At 36.6% G+C, this 18279-nt stretch overlaps 1 protein-coding gene across 1 annotated transcript; it reads right to left on the reverse strand.

Moving 5' to 3' along the window:
- Positions 1-10988: 10988 nt before the first annotated feature.
- LOC121422518 (aminoacyl tRNA synthase complex-interacting multifunctional protein 2-like) lies at positions 10989-16779 on the reverse strand. The gene is made up of 4 exons (XM_041617643.1): positions 16604-16779; positions 14151-14315; positions 12509-12746; positions 10989-11646 (listed from the first exon to the last, which is right to left on the reverse strand). Exons 1-4 carry the CDS (start codon positions 16763-16765, stop codon positions 11246-11248), a joined length of 966 nt encoding a protein of 321 aa, XP_041473577.1. The 5' UTR covers positions 16766-16779; the 3' UTR covers positions 10989-11245.
- Between the last annotated feature and the right edge of the window lie 1500 nt (positions 16780-18279).

Genomic DNA, 18279 nt, shown 5'->3' on the forward strand with positions numbered 1-18279 from the left:
AGATCGAGGAAAGTTTGAGAAAAACTTAACTAATTATGAGAAAGTTATGAGCATATGAAAATTGTGATCACTAGTGCTATGGAGATCCCCCATTGGCAATTAAAGTTGGGTTATGACACATGTGGACAACTTTCCCGTGGATGGACTATGAAATACCCAAAAAATGTCTCTTTTGCTCTTTCTCAGGGTGATGCAAACACTTTATCCATAATGTATTCTTTGTAAATCTGTATTACATGCCCTCCTATAGAAAGAACACATGATCTACTGATAGATGTGATAAAAGAGGCATTTTAAGTGAAATATATACAAAGTAATGGGAAAGTTTTTCACATGTGACATCACATGTTTTCGTTGCATTGCCAATGGGAGGATCCACATTACAATAATGATCTTAACTTCAAATGCTCATAACTTTCTTATTAATTCAATTTTCTCAAAATCAAATAAGATCAAGGAAAGTTTGAGAAAAATTTAACTAATTATGAGAAAGTTATGAGCATATGAAAATTGTGATCACTAGTGCTATGGAGATCCCCCATTGGCAATTAAAGTTGGGTTATGACACATGTGAACAACTTTCCCGTGGATGGACTATGAAATACCCAAAAAATGTCTCTTTTGCTCTTTCTCAGGGTGATGCAAACACTTTATCCTTAATGTATTCTTTGAAAATCTGTATTACATGCCCTCCTATAGAAAGAACACATGATCTACTGATAGATGTGATAAAAGAGGCATTTTAAGTGAAATATATACAAAAGTAATGGGAAAGTTTTTCACATGTGACATCACATGTTTTCGTTGCATTGCCAATGGGAGGATCCACATTACAATAATGATCTTAACTTCAAATGCTCATAACTTTCTTATTAATTCAATTTTCTCAAAATTTTGTTGATCTATTTTGTTGATTTTTCCAAACACAATTTGCATTGGCTTTGTACACAAAATCAACGTTTTTGAGCAATTATTGGTCTGACATGCACTTACAAAATGTGTAATTTTGGAACCGTGTACCCAGGCATCGCAAAATTGGTCTCAAAAGATGCGCAAGACTTGAAAGTTAAAAGTCAACGAGCGGCACAGTAAAAAAATTTAGCATGGCGAAAATATTGCGTGAATCGTTGATAGGGTTAACTTACGAACAGCTTTATGAAACGGCCCTTGAGTTCAGAATATGAGTCGTAATGTTATAAACCATGTTTTGCACAATGCCTCTCTCTTTACCCACATGAGTTTAAAGAGAAATGCCAGTAGTTGCAGTAAACACTGATTTCATGAGAAAGTCTGTAAAACCAGGCTTAATTGTCAGAATATCATCGAGGATCTAGATCTGGTACAGTTACATAAACTGAATTTTGTGAAATCTTGAAATCTACGCTGAAAAACGTTCACACTGAAGATCACAAACACAGATAGGCACACGTGGGACAGTGTATTATTATTGCTGGAATAAAGACCCGACGGAAGTGACCGAATCCGAGCTTATTTTGCTTATTTCTCAGCAATTACACAATTTCTCCCAGAATCCTTTAGCACATATTTTTTACTCATACAAACAGACACTTGGGTAGTCATTATATTAGATTCTGTAAAAAGTCATTTTGAGATCGTTACCAAAACTGGAATTTATCTTTAAGCCAGCATGTACGTGAACTACATTCTATGGTAAATGGCTACATCAGGTGATGAATTTGATCGGTCCAATTGCATTTACACCATAGCCATGATGAATATACATGTATATGTAGCTGTTTCTGATGCACTGCTTTTATGCATGCATCCAATTCTGTTAACTTTGTACACAACTTGTTTGTCAAGCAGTGTATTTTTTTGGTCCACTGTATTTGGACAAGCCCTTTGGGATGGGGGGGGGGGAGAGTTAACAAAAATTTCAATGAAATATGTATATAAGAGCTGGATAACAAGACTTCTCTTGAAACATTTTGTAGCTGAAGATATCCAAATTGCCTCTCTCTCTGTTTCAGTGTTTTATTAAAGCACGTTTGGGGTCATGTTATGGCCCTTTATAGCCACCACTTACAATATAATCTGAATATCTTTATTATTCAGGTTTGGTTATTTTGAGTTGTGAACATTTCACGATATATTCATGGTGTACAGAGACACTCAAAATTTGCCATAATTCATGGGTTTACACTCTACAGTATTCACAATAATTAGGAGTGTCATTTTTAACTTTATCACAATGTAAAATTCCAATAACCTACTTATAGGTGTATGGGAGGGAGTTTGTCTAATTTGTATTTGTTTGAATCATTTTCCTTCAATTTCGACTAAAATAAGTAATATTAATATTACTGGTAACACTCTTCTATTGAAAACATACACCCTATAATTATTTTAGCGTAAAGTACCAGTTGTGACAGTGGTGTAAGATAACACTTGGAATGTTTCTTTCATATTTCTCATATCGTCGCACGCACCACGAACCGTCCTCTCTGCGCAGATGCAGTGCGCTATCGCGCCTCGCGATTTCACCACGAACCGTCCTCTCTGTTACGATGCCCACTGTGGCGTAAATAATTCACTTCAAGAAAATGTAAAGATACGGGATGAAACTTTGGAACCTGAACTATCGAACAAAGACACCGGTAAATAATTTGCTCTCCTTGTAGGTGCACTTATTGCTGGTTTTAAAAAACCTTTTTTAAATGCGTTCTCTGCAAAACTAACTTTCGCATCGAATTGCGCAGAGAGGACGGTTCGTGGTGCGTGCGACGATATTATTAACAATGCTATGATGCTAAATAGGTTCATTATTGCGGATTGAAATAATCGCTAGATGATTTGATGGTAAATGATATTGGCACAGTGTGGATTGTTCTTATAGTTTATTTATGAATCGCCACCTTTTGTAAAATAATGCCTATCTTATGTCAAGATATTTATACAAACATGTCTCTTTCTCTGTTCATAATTATGAGCATTGTTGCAGTTTGTTTGTGTTTATTTGCGGGTTAATTTTTTTTTGGGGGGAAGGATGATTGCCTTATTATAAAATAGTATGTGTGCTCTGATCTGCATACCTCTAATATGATATGAAAATTTTGAATTCCTGAATGTGTTGAGTGCAACATACATCACAAGGTCAAATTTTGACTTTCTCGCTTCACAAGGCTAAAGGATTGGTCCCACTGGCCGACGGACACAAAACGTATTCATAACGGATACAATGGACAAGCAAAATTTCGGGGTGGCTCCATTTGTTTTCAGACGATGGACAAATGAAATCACATTGGACAGATGCTCGATGGATGCAAAGAGTACCCAACGGATACATAACGTTTTCCAAAGGATGGCAAGATTCTTTTCCGTTTTACGTCCTCTCTGCATCCGTAATGCAGTGGGACCAAGCCTTAAGCTGAGTTTTATAGGTATAGTCCAAGTTTGACTAAATATTTTTTTCTATTGCATGAAAATAGATAGACAATATTTGTTTTATATCAAAAAGGGCTATTTCTTGTAATGCATAATGAGAAATATTACTGTAATTCTGATATGAATTGTCATTGGTATGCAGATCAATCAAAATATGCCTTGAGGTTTCCTTTGTTTCCAATGATTGTTGTACACTATGGCCCGTATTCTGAAGTCTGGTTATTTCAAACTCTGGTTTTAAGTTGTGGTTTAACTATGGAAAGCCAGTTGTTACATAAATCTCTAACAGCAGAGGTTCAATGTATCAGCTCATTTGACTTCCAAAACATTATTGACTGCCTGGGTAGGATACTATGACAGTTGTCTTCACCATTAAAGAATATAATAGTAAAGAGCACAGTAAACATGAGAAACATTAATTGTAAACAAAATTTTGAAACGTTTGGCTTCCCATAATTTTAGCAGAGTTAACCATAGTCTAAGTTAAACCCGGCTTCAGAATACAGGCCCAAGTGTATGCATAATACAAATAATGGAATGTTTACTGAAGCTGATTATTTACATATATGTATTGTACAAATGACAAACCAATATCTCGGATATGAATGCTACACTGAACTCTGTAAGACTTGATTTTATGTGAGCAGTCCGTTAAATGATTAGTACACTCTAGGCCCAATTTCACAAATTGTCATGAAAATGCAAGTAACAGAGGTGTTATACTGAAAGTCTCAGCAATTGATTACCTCCTTGATAGGGAATTTATTGGATTGATTATGCTTTTGTTATTGAGAGCAAGTTTGATAAAAACAGAACCATATCTTCGTGTGCACCCGAGGCTGAAGATAGGTAGTGGTTTGTGTGTAGATTTTGTTTTGTAATCTCAATTGCTTCAATTTTCTGTTAGAATAATAGTTGTTCCTTATGTAATATCAATATTACTGATTTCCTCCCCCCCCCCCACTTTTTCTTTTTGTTTTTTTCATAAATTCTTCAAATAATGTTTTTGTTTTTTTTTATAATTGTAGTGCAAGTAGCTATGAGTTTTATTTGTTGTAGTATCATAGCAGTTTTGTATAATATAATACCGATATTCACGGATGGTTTTGTTGTTTTTTTTTCATTTGTTTTCTTTCATTCTACTTTAACTACATCAACAAAGTCTATTTTATAAGCTACCATGAAGAGGTTTGGATGTGGTCACTGAGGTTCCTTTTAGCATATTGATGAATTGTTACATTGATTTTTCTTTTTATGCATTTGACATCTAATAGAACCCCCACATGATCTCAGCCGCAATAATTGCGCGATCGCAACAAAAATTGGCACGCTCAGTCCCCATGGTATTATCTCCAAAAAATTGGATCAAATTCTGCGAAAAATCTCATTGCTAATTAAGAATGCTAATGTACAGCGTGTGCGTAAAATCAAAAGTTTGCTCTAATTAACTAAATAATGCCCCTAAAATGCTCATTTTTGGTACATGGACTTTTAAAAGGGATCTGATCAAATGAACTTTTTAAATTCAACATCACCTTTATTTTCTAAGTTTTTTACATTTTTTCTTTGTTTTTTATTGATCTTTCAATGAAAATTATCAGGGACTTTTCATAAACAAGATGGAATTAATTGATTTTAATCAGTAAAAGTGAAAATAATGATACATTTATGAATTGTTGCTGAAAACACTATTTGCATTGGATTTGTATACAAATTCATATTTTTGAGCAATTTTGGGTCTGCATGCACTTGTTGCGTAATTTCTGAACTGCATACCCGGGGGTCGCAATTTGGTCTCATAAGTTGCGCGAGACTTGAAAGTTAAAAAGTCAGGGAGCGACGCAATCAAAAAAATTATCATGAAAAATGTCGAGGGCTGAATCCCCCCTTCCGTCTTTTTAGGGTTTAACTGAATATATATTATTCTGCAGTCTTTATTAAGGATACAGAATTCAATGTGCCAATCTCTTTCACCACCAAATTTGATCCCCCAGCCCCACCTCAGAAAACTACATTTCATGTTGCATTAGAAAAAATGAGAATGTCAAAATTTGCCTCGACTGTGTTCAATCTCTCACGTATTCATATTGTTTTCATGTGTTGTTGTACATCTGATAAATTTGTCTTGTGTATATTTGCTGCATACATGTATGCAACTATCAAGAGAAAATAAAATCCTTGTACAAATCCATGAATATTCTGTGTACTTTCATTTGAATGGACTGAGCGTGAATAAGAGCAGGGCAGACACAGTATTTCTGAAATGGAGAAGAGGGAGTGGGACAAAAACTTGATTTTTTTTGGGGGGGGTCAAATTTTGGCAGAACTTTTCTTGGCATACCTCTTGCAAACCTAATGGCCCGAATTCACAAAGGTGGTTTTGAAACCCACGATTGAGTCCATGGTTTATGCAGATTTCCTATATAAATTCAGCGCACATTGGGCGCGTTAATACAAAATGACCAATGCTGATGCGCGCTTTTGTCAGTGCGCCAAATTGACGCCTGTTGCCGTGGTTATCCACGCTATTTTATTCATGAGTCCATTGTTTTTATTCATGAGTCCACTCTTCAAACAGTGGACTCATGAATAAAATAGCGTATCTAACCATGGTAACAGGCATCAATTTGGCGCAATGTAACAAAAGCTCGCATCAGCATTGGAATTTTTGATACACTAAATTAAGCGTAATTTATACAGGAAAACCATGGACTCAACCATGGGTTTTCAAAACCACCTTCGTGAATATGGGTCAATAGTTCTCCTTGGTCTGCATGAAAATTCATTCCAAAGGTTTTAACTCGTGGTGAAGTCACACAGGAGCGTTCTGCATCAAGGCAGCATGTGCCAATGTACAGTGCGTCCCCAAAAACGAAACTTGGGGGCCGTTTCATGAAACTTGTCACAATAACAAATTTACAATAACAGTTATAAACTACTGAAATACATCAATCTCATTGGCTGCTAGTAAATTTGTTATAGAAATCTTGCATTTGTTATTATAACAAGTCTTTGTGAAACGGAAGGCAAGGGTGGTATTCTGAAAATTGTCTGACCTAGTTGTAGTAAATATTCTTGTAACTTAGCAAGCTAACAGCTTGCTAAAATTCAGTCTTCAATTGGTATTCTGAAAATAGTCTTATCTCTGTAAGGATGTCCCCTATTTCATCTCTGACATGCCCAATAATTTTTCATCAAGCAATCGTTAAACTTTTACATGCTTCAACTAATAGAATCATTTCCTCTGAAAAATAATTAAGCACATTGTTGGCATGAGGCGTAATTACACTTGCGCCCTTGATGCTTATGTGCACAGTGCGCTTCTGCGCTATGAAAAGTACACATGGCTGTTCTCCCAGTCATATTTTCTTTGAAATGATTCATCTTGAAAAACAATTTCAGTTGCTGGAAAGTCTACTAATCCATCTCTGTAATGTCTTCTGAATATCTAATTTTGTAAAACGGGATGTTCTTGCGGGATGCAGCAATAAATTATTTTTGACTGATAAATATTACATGCACCATAAAGTTACAATAGCCCCCTACTTCTTCTAAACTTTCTTGTATTTTGCAAGGAATTTAACATAACGCACAAAGATACGAGAATTTTCAGAATACCTTTCATCTCGATATGTTATCTTGCGCACATACATGTAGATATATACATGCACGTTATCAACTTTACGCATCATAGCTCTGATGTCATATGTGCTCCGTGAAAAGTTCCAAGAAAAGATACAAAAATTTCAGAGCACGGATTTATTGTAACTCTGGAAGTAATTCTTCAAATGGTTTGACTGACGACAACATAATTCAAACTGAACTCGTATGTTAGAAAGGACACTTCTGCAATGTTTATTAAATGAAAATACTTGGCTTACTCTGATTATTGAGATTCAGATAAACCCTAAATAAACCTTGAATACAACATAATATATCAACACAAATAAGTCAAATAGCAAGATTTTGTGACAAAGGCAAAATACAGATAAGGACTACCGTTATTATAATGGCTTGCATAATATCGTTAACAGCATTTATGGTGAAGCACGAGGTGGTCTATCCTGATTAAGTGTGGATTGTTGATGAAGGTTTAACATCCCTACCAACACAATGTGTTAAACAGGTGCCTGAATATTGATTTAAGTTTAGAAGAGGAAGAAGAAAAGAGAAAGGAGAACAATGTGATGAGACCATATTACAGGGTTCCCACAGAAATTTGAAAACAGAATTCCATGACTAAATTGCTGCTTTCCATGACTTCCCGTAACGTCCCGGGAGTTATGTAGAATTTGGGATGTCACAAACTAGGAAAAATGGAAATCATGAACACCAATAATAGCAGAGTATGAGAATTGCAAGACACGACAAACTGGAAAGCTGCCAAAGCCAAGAGGTAAATGAAATTCCATGACTTTTCACATATTTTCCAAATTAACTTTCCATGACAAATTTTTCCAGGATTTTCCATGACTGCGGGAACCCGAATATTATCAACATCACCGCAAAGGTGGTTAAGGCTACATGTGACAATAACAACATCCCCCCAGATAAATTGCCATGTCACAATATCAAAATATAACTTGCACATCTTCACACCAAGACCAAAGTATACTAACACTCATGAGCATTGGATTAAAAACTGAGGAAGTAGTTGGCTCCAAATTTCAGATTTATTGCCTTTTGGTTACCATGAATATCCTCACCTTTTCAAAAAACTTGTCCAGCAGTTTTCCTGAAAAATGGACATGTCCTGGGCCTCGTTGTATGGTAACTACCATGGTAACACTGATCAACAGCCAATCAGAATCAAGGATTTCATGCAAGTTACCATTGGATGGCAAAGTTGCCATAATGGTAACTTTTATGCAACAGGGCCCAGGGCCATTGTATCAATTCCTTTGTTGTGCAAGTAGTATGAACAAAACAGTCTTGACAAAAATTCATCAGCAAATGATGAAAAATGGCAAAGGAACGACCACATTATGTGCCATGTGCTTTAACCATATTTTACTGGGCTATATCAGACCTGGGTCCCCTAACACAAAGGTTAGCAATTAATCATACAATCGATATTCACGATCGATTGTACATTGTAGTCAATGGAATCGATCGTATAAAAATGTTTTATGATCATTGCTAAGTTTTGTGTTACAGGCTCCAGGATATACGGGGGGGGGGGGTAAAAATGACCCTTTCCTCTTCAGATCTCGACCACTAATTGTGAGATCGCCGCAAAAATTTGCACGTGCATAAAGACTAGTAAAATTCTCAAAAATTTAATTGTTTATATTTTTAATTAATTATTAAAATAAGAGTGATATTTGCCCTAAATTTGCTTGTTTGTGTATGTTTTTGTCTTCAACTTTTAACTTTATATGATTAGTAGAATGCTAATTTTTGGTGAGTTTTATTTTTTTACAAATATTGACAAAAAAGTTGCCAAAATGTAATCAATTTCTTATGTATCTTATGTTTTTTTTATTTATGCATTTCTTTGTTTTTTATTGTTTTTGCAATGAACTTTGTCGCGGACCCTTTTCAGATCATACATAGTATAAAATAAATCCATCAAACCAACAAAAGTAAATTAATCATACATTTATGATCTTTGGTTAAAAACACAATTTGCATTGACTTTGTACACAGAATCATGTTTTTGAGCAGTTTTGTGTCTGACACGCCCTTAAAAAATGTTGCGTAATTTCGGAACCGCATATCCAGGGCTCGCATATTTGGTGTCAAAAGATGCGCAAAACTTACAAATTAAAAAAGTCAGTGAGCGGCTCGATCCAAAATTTCGCGCTACAGTGAAGTGACGAAATGTGTCAAGGGGTGTCAAATTGACCTCCCCCCCAGTTAGATTAGGGTTAAATTACAATGCTTTATGTTCATGGAAGATAACCAATCGTCAAAGGCAACTGGTCAAAAATCGAAGTCGTGTCTTCAATTCGTAGCAGGAATCTCGCTATATAAGGATGGTATGCGTCTTTCCTGCAGTCTACAATGTTTTGTCTATAGTGAATGTGATGATTTGTAATGAAAAGCTACTTGCAGGATTTCCTGCAGGAGTGATGCAGCTCTTGGGTGGTATTCTGAGATCCATTTTATCTTATCTCTGTTAAAATCAGTGAGATGAAATACCCTTAAAATCTCTCCGAATTGGTATTCTTAGAACAATTTTATCTTCATTTTATCTATGACACACCTATTTTTTAATCAATATCCAATTAGAAACATATTTTTATAGCTCTCTCATATCACTCAAACAATGGAAATCCATTCCGCTGGGAGGTGTGGCGAAGGAGTGAGATTGCTTCAATTTATTGACTTCAAATACACTTACACTATACGCCAGAGATGCCAACTTTTGGAAATCAGAATTAGGGAGGATTTGCAACAGCCACCAAATTATGTGCGTGTAGCGCACATCTCAAGCGCGGAGCGCTCGACCCTCGCGGCCGGGGTCCAGCTCTGGGTTTCTAGATGCTCTCTGGTGCAATCTGACCCTTATTATGGGGCATTTCACATGTTTTGAAATAAACATTATTCCCACTTTTTTAACATTAAAAATATCAAATATGTATTTTCACATTGTAAATAAAAAATGAGGGGACAAAAGAAGTACATGTACCTGTTCAACAACAATAATAAGGATGAATTATCACTATCGGCTCTAGGCAGGTTATGTTCCACTATAAATCCAGTAAAGAAAAGCTCAGCGCTGGTCCCTTGCTTGGTGAAATAAAGACAACAGGGTACTAGTGGAGCTCGAAGATCTTGTCATCGCAATGTCCGTAGGCCTATGCCGTTTGCTCCCGAACGAAAGTGCTTCCGAATTATCATCACGACCTCCCTGCTAAACTGAAATGTCCACGCTGCAAATTGCGCAAAATGCATGGTAAATTCCTCTTTCCGACTTCCGAACACACAGGTACTGGAGACTGTATTCAGTCTTATACTTCTGAGACCATTTCTTGGTCTTCTTTTGTTGATTTTCCGCCATTTCGTGTCAATATCAACCCATCAATACGCCGAAATCACACACCGATATTCCACCGCACGACTCGGACAAATCCAGTGGCCGCGAGCGCACACGCCTCGCAAAGCTAGCCGGGCCTACCGGCCTGGTGCACAGTGGATTCCCGTTGGGCATATCACATGCACCAGCTTTTCGCTGCTCCTTATTTGTCTACTTTTCACACAGAATTTAGTAGCAGCGAACGTAATGGAGTTATTACGTGCTAAAGTTAGCAGACGATACATGTCCTTCCAATCCAATTTGATCAATGCAAAAAAATCGTAATTTCGGGAGGATAAGGATGGTAATCGTAAGGGCGGGAGTTGGGATGAATTTTCGGGAGCCTCCCGATGAAATCGGGAGGGTTGGCATCTCTGTATACACTTGCGCATCTTTACACCGATCTCTTTTTTTAACAAAAAGGACAATACTCTCATTTTTTTAAAGTCTATCGCATCTTTTCAAGCATCATTTCAAAGACAAAATTTATATGCAAGATAAAACTTTAAATTCTGAGAGGTAAAATGTCATCTCAGAATACCAATTTCATTTTAAGAGATAAAACAAAATATTTTAAAGATAAAATGACCTCAGAATACCACCCCTGACCTTTTACAATGTGCCTATTAATTGTCCAATGTAACATGAGATTAATAATGCAAAAAAAATTAAAAGATTAGCAGAGATTTGCATTGACACAAACATTCTCAAAATAAATCTCTGTTTTCTACAGTTAGTATAATCTTTCTACCTAACCTACAATAGCAAGCAACCAAGTACAGGTGTGACTCAATTCTCTCAATTTGAAATCATCAAGATTCAAGCTACAGCACTAAGAGCAGTCCTGAAATCACTTTGAGTGGCACAAGACTTCAGCCACTTCTGAACATTAGATGGCGCTCCTTTGGCCAAGTTGGTCTGGTGAAGAGCGCTCCACACTGCAATGTCAGCCACCGTAGGGCTGTTCCCGGCAAGCCACGTCCCCCTCCCCAAGGCAGAGTTGAGACTTCTAACTCCTGCAGCCTTTTCCTTGGAGCTTCCTTTGAGCAAGGTAGAGCTGGCCAGGTCCAGGAAGTTGTCGATGTTTGCCACGGTGATGATGTCGTCAGAGGCATCATAGGCAGGGGTCAGGAGACGGCTCAGGTAGCGCAGGATGTTAACCTCCCCTTGGATGGGCGTCTGGCAGTTGGCCAGGATCTTCATCTCTGGACCTTGTGATACTAGAAAAAGAAAATTTGGAGAATGTAGGTATTACTCTTCAAAATGGTGTCATGCTGATCACAACTCGACCTACTACCCCAGATGCCAATGGAAGGGCATACACAGAGCTGCCAACCTGAACAAGGACATTTCAATATTTTTAAAGCTGAAAATCAGTATTTTGGCGAGGAAATCCGTATTTTCAAAGAAATACCATAGGACAACACATAAAAATGAAACTTAGGAATTCAGTATTTTGCATGAAACCATCAGTATTCTTCTAATTTTTCAGTACTAAATATGGAAAATCCGTACTACTTGGCAGCTCTGCATACATGTATTATATAACCTCACAAATACAATATCAGACAATGGAAAAGCATGATGAAAACAAGAAAAACCTATCAAGTTTTATCACCAAGTTTTACAACTGGTCTTCAAGCATATTAAAGGGAGATAATTGACTGCATTCATCAAGACCATTCAAATACAAATCATTCAGATTAGAACAAGTCATATACTAGCAGACATATTCACCACACTGGAAAATGCCTTATATGAAAGCCAAGGCCTAAAGACTACACGAGGCTAAGTAGGTTGGCCAAAGACTTTCTCGCTGGTACACCGAGTTTGCTTTTTCCTTGAATGCTTTTTTTAATAAGTCTGGAACATCAAATGATAATCCATATTGCATTCATCATGAAAGCTGATCTGATGCCCATCAGACTTTGAACGTTAACATACAAGTCAGTTTGATATTGGTACACATTTTCATAATCGTCCAGAAACTGGAAAATGATCATTATCTTCTATTCAAGAAAGAACTACAGAAGAAATAATTCTTGGATTAATTTCTTTTTCACAGGAGAAAAATCGATTTACCATTCTTCCAGATGAGGGTGATCGAGAGTTGAGCTTCCATCCTCTGCAGTGGCTGGCTGCCATTTTGGTTGAAATAACCGAGCAGTTTATCAGGGACCGAGGATATGGAGGAGTGCATGTGAACCTTTGTGATGCATCTGAACTGCTGCTTCAGCTGCTCATACAGGACCAGCAGCGAGTACGGAGGGTTGTTGGGGTTTGCATATATTACAACATCATGGAGACCTGATCCGGACACCTACGCAATGTAAGTAGAATAAAGTATGTACCATCAATTAAAAGGGCACACAAACCTGCAGCCTAAATAGCCCCACCTCAAGTCCTCAACGAGTCATAATTGGCCTGCTTCATTACCCATAATGCAACATTCTAATCAGTGCAGTCTTGTAGGCCATTTCAATGATAACACACAGGCCTGTAACACACAATTCACTACTCAATATATGCATGTTGCAATAATGACATACAGTACGTTACCAAGTACTAAAAAAGGTAACTCTTTATTCAAACACATTTTGGTAATTAATTATACACAAATATTGTTATTTCATTTTCTATATAAAGTATCATTATTTAGATGAGGGTTTTAGAGGCGCAGATATTTTTTGACGTCTTGCGAGGTCGTTTCAAAGAGAGAAAACTTAAAACTGATTCTTAACGTGTATGCCTATGAAAACCATCCAATATTTTCCATGTTGGATAAAATGAATATTTTGCCCTGCCTACAAGATTATCTTTGGTTAACAAATGATTGTGCGCATGAAGCTATTGTTATGTCACAATAAAATTGCATTGCGTATCAGTTGCCAGGTGTGGCAAAGGAGTGAGATTGCAGCAATTTATTAAATTGAAATGCGCTTGTATATACGCTTTACACAGATTTCTTCTTTTTTTTTAAAGGACAATACTCAGTCCCCATGCTCATGATTTACTGGACTGATATCAAATGGTTAGTAAAAACAATTTTTTTTTGCTTTATTAATTTATGTTTAGCTTTGTGGGAGTATCTAAATGATAATAATATTGGATGACCAATTTTCATGGGATGGATAGGTAGAAATATTGCTTCTCGCTGAAGAATATTGGATTCGTCTCCGTCTCATCCAATAAGGTTCTTCAGCTCGTACAATATTTCTACAAATCCCACTCAAGGCCATCCAATGCTCCCTAATTATTTATCTCAAATGGTAAGACTAGCTGTTTATAGCACAAAGTCAAATGGAGACAGTTTGCCCCCCCCCCCCTTAAGACTACATGTATTTATTTTTTTAAGGGAAGGGGGTTCACTAAAATTACAGGTATATTGTGGGAAGTAGTTTTGTAGCTGACAATGCTACCCAGTGTTAAAATTTAAAAAAGACAGGGCACAAAATATCAATATTACATCAAAAATTAACATGAAAGCACACAACAAATCTCCAAGGCATAAAAATACATCATATCTAGAATATACTTTGAACAAACATGTCTTATAAATGTTGATGTTGCTGGCCGTCCATAGTTGTGGTTGATCGGATCAGTCACAACTCTTTGTAAGACAGGGCCCAGTTTCATTCTGTTGTTCAAATAGCCCCCCCCCCAAAAAAAAAAAGAAACAAAGACATCTCAAGTCTGTACAGATCTGATGAAATCAATGTCTCACCAAGTTTGAGGATGACTGTGAAGCAGAAGTTGCGGGAGCCGGAGTCTTGACCTGTGCAGTGGGCTGAATCTTGCTAGTTAATGAGGCTACATCGGTTTCCATTGAGCGAAGGTCTGCCAGAATGGCTTCCTGTCGACATTCTAGTGCTGCTACAGCTGGGTCAACCTACAATATTTACAGAATTCAAGACAATAAAAACAAGAAACTTGACTCAACTATGGTCTGTTGGGTTCGTTGGTTCGTTGGAGCTGGTCATGTAACAAATTTGACCTTTCGATCTGCTTACTGGCACTGCTGTAGTGTAAATTTCATTCATCATACTAAAAAAAAGGACAAAATTCACAAAGAAAGACAGATGTCCATTTTAAAAAATCTGAGTTTACTCTAGGCATTATAGTGGCAAGTGAGACTGCCTAGTCTGGAGAAGTAATGAATTTTTAATTTTTTTAATTGATGTAGCACTCCCAGACAAGCATTTCCCTATAAATTGGGTGACATTAAAAAAAAAAAATTCAAAATAATGAAAGTGAATTTGTTTGAGAAGGGGATGGATAGACCCAAGGTACATATGATCAGAAATATCATTTTGAACCACTTTTTCTATTTATAAAAAAAAATGGAATGGAATGGAGGGGGGCTGTTCATCTCTGACATCACAATGCCGGTAATTAAAGCTTTAAAGGTCTGGTCCACCTCAGAAAAATGTTGATTTGAATCAGTAGAGAAAAATCAGACAAGCACAATGCTGAAAATTTCATCAAAATCGGATGTAAAATAAGAAAGTTATGACATTTCAAAGTTTCACTTATTTTTAACAAAATAGTAATATGAACGAGTCAGTTACATCCAAATGAGAGAGTCGATGATGTCACTCACTATTTCTTTTGTTTTTTATTGTTTGAATTCAATTTTTACGAATTTGACAATTAGGAACTCCTTGCCTGAACCACAAAATGTTAAAATGATGGAATTCCACGTGTTCAGGGAGGAATGAAAGTTCATTTCACATGACAATGACAGGGAAATCAAAATATTTCATATAATAAAATACAAAAGAAAAAGTGAGTGAGTGATGTCATCAGTTCCCTCATTTGCATACCGACCGTGATGTGCATATAACTGTTTTATGAAATGAAGCGAAACTTTAAAATGTCATAACTTTCTTATTTTGCATCTGATTTTGATGAATTTTTCAGTGTTATGCTTTTTGAATTTTTCTCTTTTTATTCAAATCAAGTTTTTGTTGGGGTGGACTTGTCCCTTAAGGTTAGCACTGTTCATGATATTGTCGCCCTCTATATGCGTCTTGTAGCTAGGCTACTATAACAAAGATGGCAAGATGGCAACAATTAGACTGTGAGAAAACGCTCCTCTAGGCTCTACTTTTAATATTTTTATCTCGTTTCCTATTGTTCTTCCCCAACGTTACAGACACGTGCATCACGTAACGTTGGGGAAGAATAGGAAACAAGATGGCGGCATAAACATCGGGCATGTCTCTTCCCTCTTTTCATAATATTTTTCTCGTTTTTTTTCATGAATTCACATTTAAAAATAAAATCGATAGCGTAGAAATGTTGGAAATGAAGTTGTATCCCATTTACATGATTTAACTTTAACTAAAGTTTAAAGATAAATTCCAGTTTTGGTAACGATCTCAAAATGACTTTTTACAGAATCTAATATAATAACCACCCAATTGTGTCTTTTTGTATGAATAAAAAATATGTGCAAAAGGATTCTGGGAGAAACTGTGTAAATGCTGAGAAATAAGCAAAATAAGCGCGGATTCGGTCACTTCCGTCGGGTCTTTATTCCAGCAATAATAATACACTGTCCCACGTGTGCCTATCTGTGTTGGTGATCTTCAGTGTGAACGTTTTTCAGCGTAGATTTCAAGATTTCACAAAGTTCAGTTTATGTAACTGTACCAGATCTTCATCCTCGATGATATACTGACAATTAAGCCTGGTTTTACAGACATTCTCATGAAATCAGTGTTTACTGCAACTACTGGAATTTCTCTTTAAGTTTATTTTTCAATTCTTTTTCAATATTTTTATGAAATAAAGACAGAAATCAATGTGCCCCGTAGGGGGGATTTAGCATTGTTCACCCACTAATGGTGGCTGCACAATAGCGAGCTGTCCGAGTAGTGTCATGTGTACGAGAAATTGAAAAAATATTGAAAAACTCCTCGAAACAGACGGCTGTCTAACTTTTTAAGCATCACAGTCTAACTTACTAATTATACTAGGCTCTTATATAAGCACATCTATTATAAATTTAAACTTTAAAGGTAAGCAAACAAGTAATGTATGATGTACGACTACGACTATTTATTTCAAATAAAAAAGCTTCAAAATCCAGTCACCCCAAGATATCCCTGGCTGGAGATTGTGTGGTGTAGCCAGACCGAGCCAAACTCAACTGGCTACGGCATTTATATTCACCTCTCCGCTGTTCGTTTGCGATGAATTCCCTTGAATATTGGACATCTTGAACATGCAGTCTGGGAGTTCAATCTGTGTGTTGTCAAAATCGTAGAAGGGTTTGAGTTTAAACATTCCAGAAGTGCCACTCATGGTTGTGGAATTTCCCTCTTCGCAATACATGTATTATGTATATTGACTAGTACAGTCTACACACCACGTCGCACATGCAGTATACAGTGTACACGCACGCATGCCACGTCGCCCATAATCATCCCGGCCCAGCTAGCTAGCCTGGCCCTGCTCTCTGGGCGCAGTGCCTGGATGATTTTCGCTAAAAGCGCTCGCGCTGCTATAGTCAATAGTGCTAGTTAATCGCGTTGACGCTGCGTGAAAGAAAATGAACAATTTTTCACTTAGTTAGAGGAACTGCAACTATCCGACCAAAATAAAGCACTGTTGTCAATTTAACGTAATGCGGATCGAATTCTATTTTCATTTTTTTAATTAATTTTTCCCCAATTTTTTTATAGGGGCAAGATCCTCTTATTTCTTTCTCTTTACCTTCTATTTTCTTCCTCTATTCCTTTTTATCATTATTGTTTTAAATACTATTTAAAACTCAATTCTTTCAAACGATTATACTTAAACAAAAATATTACTTATAAGATTATTAGGCTTTGTTTGTTCAAGTATCGTGTAGGGTTTGTTTTGGAATATTAATAATTTGTATTTATCATCTTTATTTTCTAGTTATTATGTTAAAATGTTCATTTTTAAATGTTTTGTGCTTACATTGGCAGCACTGTATAAGACTTAATGTTCTTCTAAGCTGTCTCCACATTCTTATATTGGTATTTTTGTTTATTACTATGTGTATTTATGTGTTTTTTATGAATGAAATAAATTGAAATTGAATTGAAAAAATAATTATAATTGTTTCTTTATTATTATTGTTATTATCATTTATATATACATATATATTTTTGGGGGGTGGGGAAGTTTTACGCCCCGTCAAAACGCCATACCTGACCACCTCAGCCAGTGTTCAGTATAGGCCTAATCATATTGACCTGTTTTTTATCAAAATATAGGCCCAAATATTTTAATAGTGGTTCACTGTTTTGATACAAGTGTATAGAATTGGGCCCAAATGAATGAATTCCATTTATGATGTCATATGTCTGATTTATATCATGTTTTTTTTATGTTATTGTTTTTGCAGTACTGTTTTGCGCTTTGAAATATAAGTCAAATTCAGATTCAAACGATTTCCCAGGTATCAATGTATATATGGGAAAAATGTGGGACGCTGGATGTGGGTTTTCCCGTATATGTGTCCCATATGGGGACCATATGAATTTTGACACATGGGTTTTTGCTATAGCCTGCCCATATGGGATTAGCATGGGCATACCAGTTAAGGTACGTAAGAACCCATATGGGATTAACATGGGCATGCCATTCTGGGTAGGATATTCAAGCAAATATGGGACCCAAATGGGACCCTACATGGGGCACACATGGGACCCATATAAAAACACAGTATTGTTTTCATATGGGGCCCAGATGGGCCATGTGGGGTTTACATGGGTTTTATGTGGGCTTGCCCAGACTTTTCCCCACATAAAACCCACATGGCCCATTTGGGCCCCGGATGGTTTGGACGGTGCAAAGCCCATATGGGTCCCATCTGT

The sequence above is a fragment of the Lytechinus variegatus genome, chromosome 10, assembly GCF_018143015.1.
Source record: "Lytechinus variegatus isolate NC3 chromosome 10, Lvar_3.0, whole genome shotgun sequence".
Taxonomy (NCBI): Eukaryota; Metazoa; Echinodermata; class Echinoidea; order Temnopleuroida; family Toxopneustidae; genus Lytechinus; species Lytechinus variegatus.

Excerpts from the sequence above, each read along its gene's own strand:
- LOC121422518 (XM_041617643.1), bottom strand. The coding sequence starts at position 16,765 with ATGTATTGCGAAGAGGGAAATTCCACAACCATGAGTGGCACTTCTGGA. Across the intron at positions 14,316-16,603 it reads CGCAAACGAACAGCGGAGAG|GTTGACCCAGCTGTAGCAGC; the intron begins GTGAATATAAAT and ends TAAATATTGTAG. Across the intron at positions 11,647-12,508 it reads CACCCTCATCTGGAAGAATG|TATCACAAGGTCCAGAGATG; the intron begins GTAAATCGATTT and ends TTCTTTTTCTAG.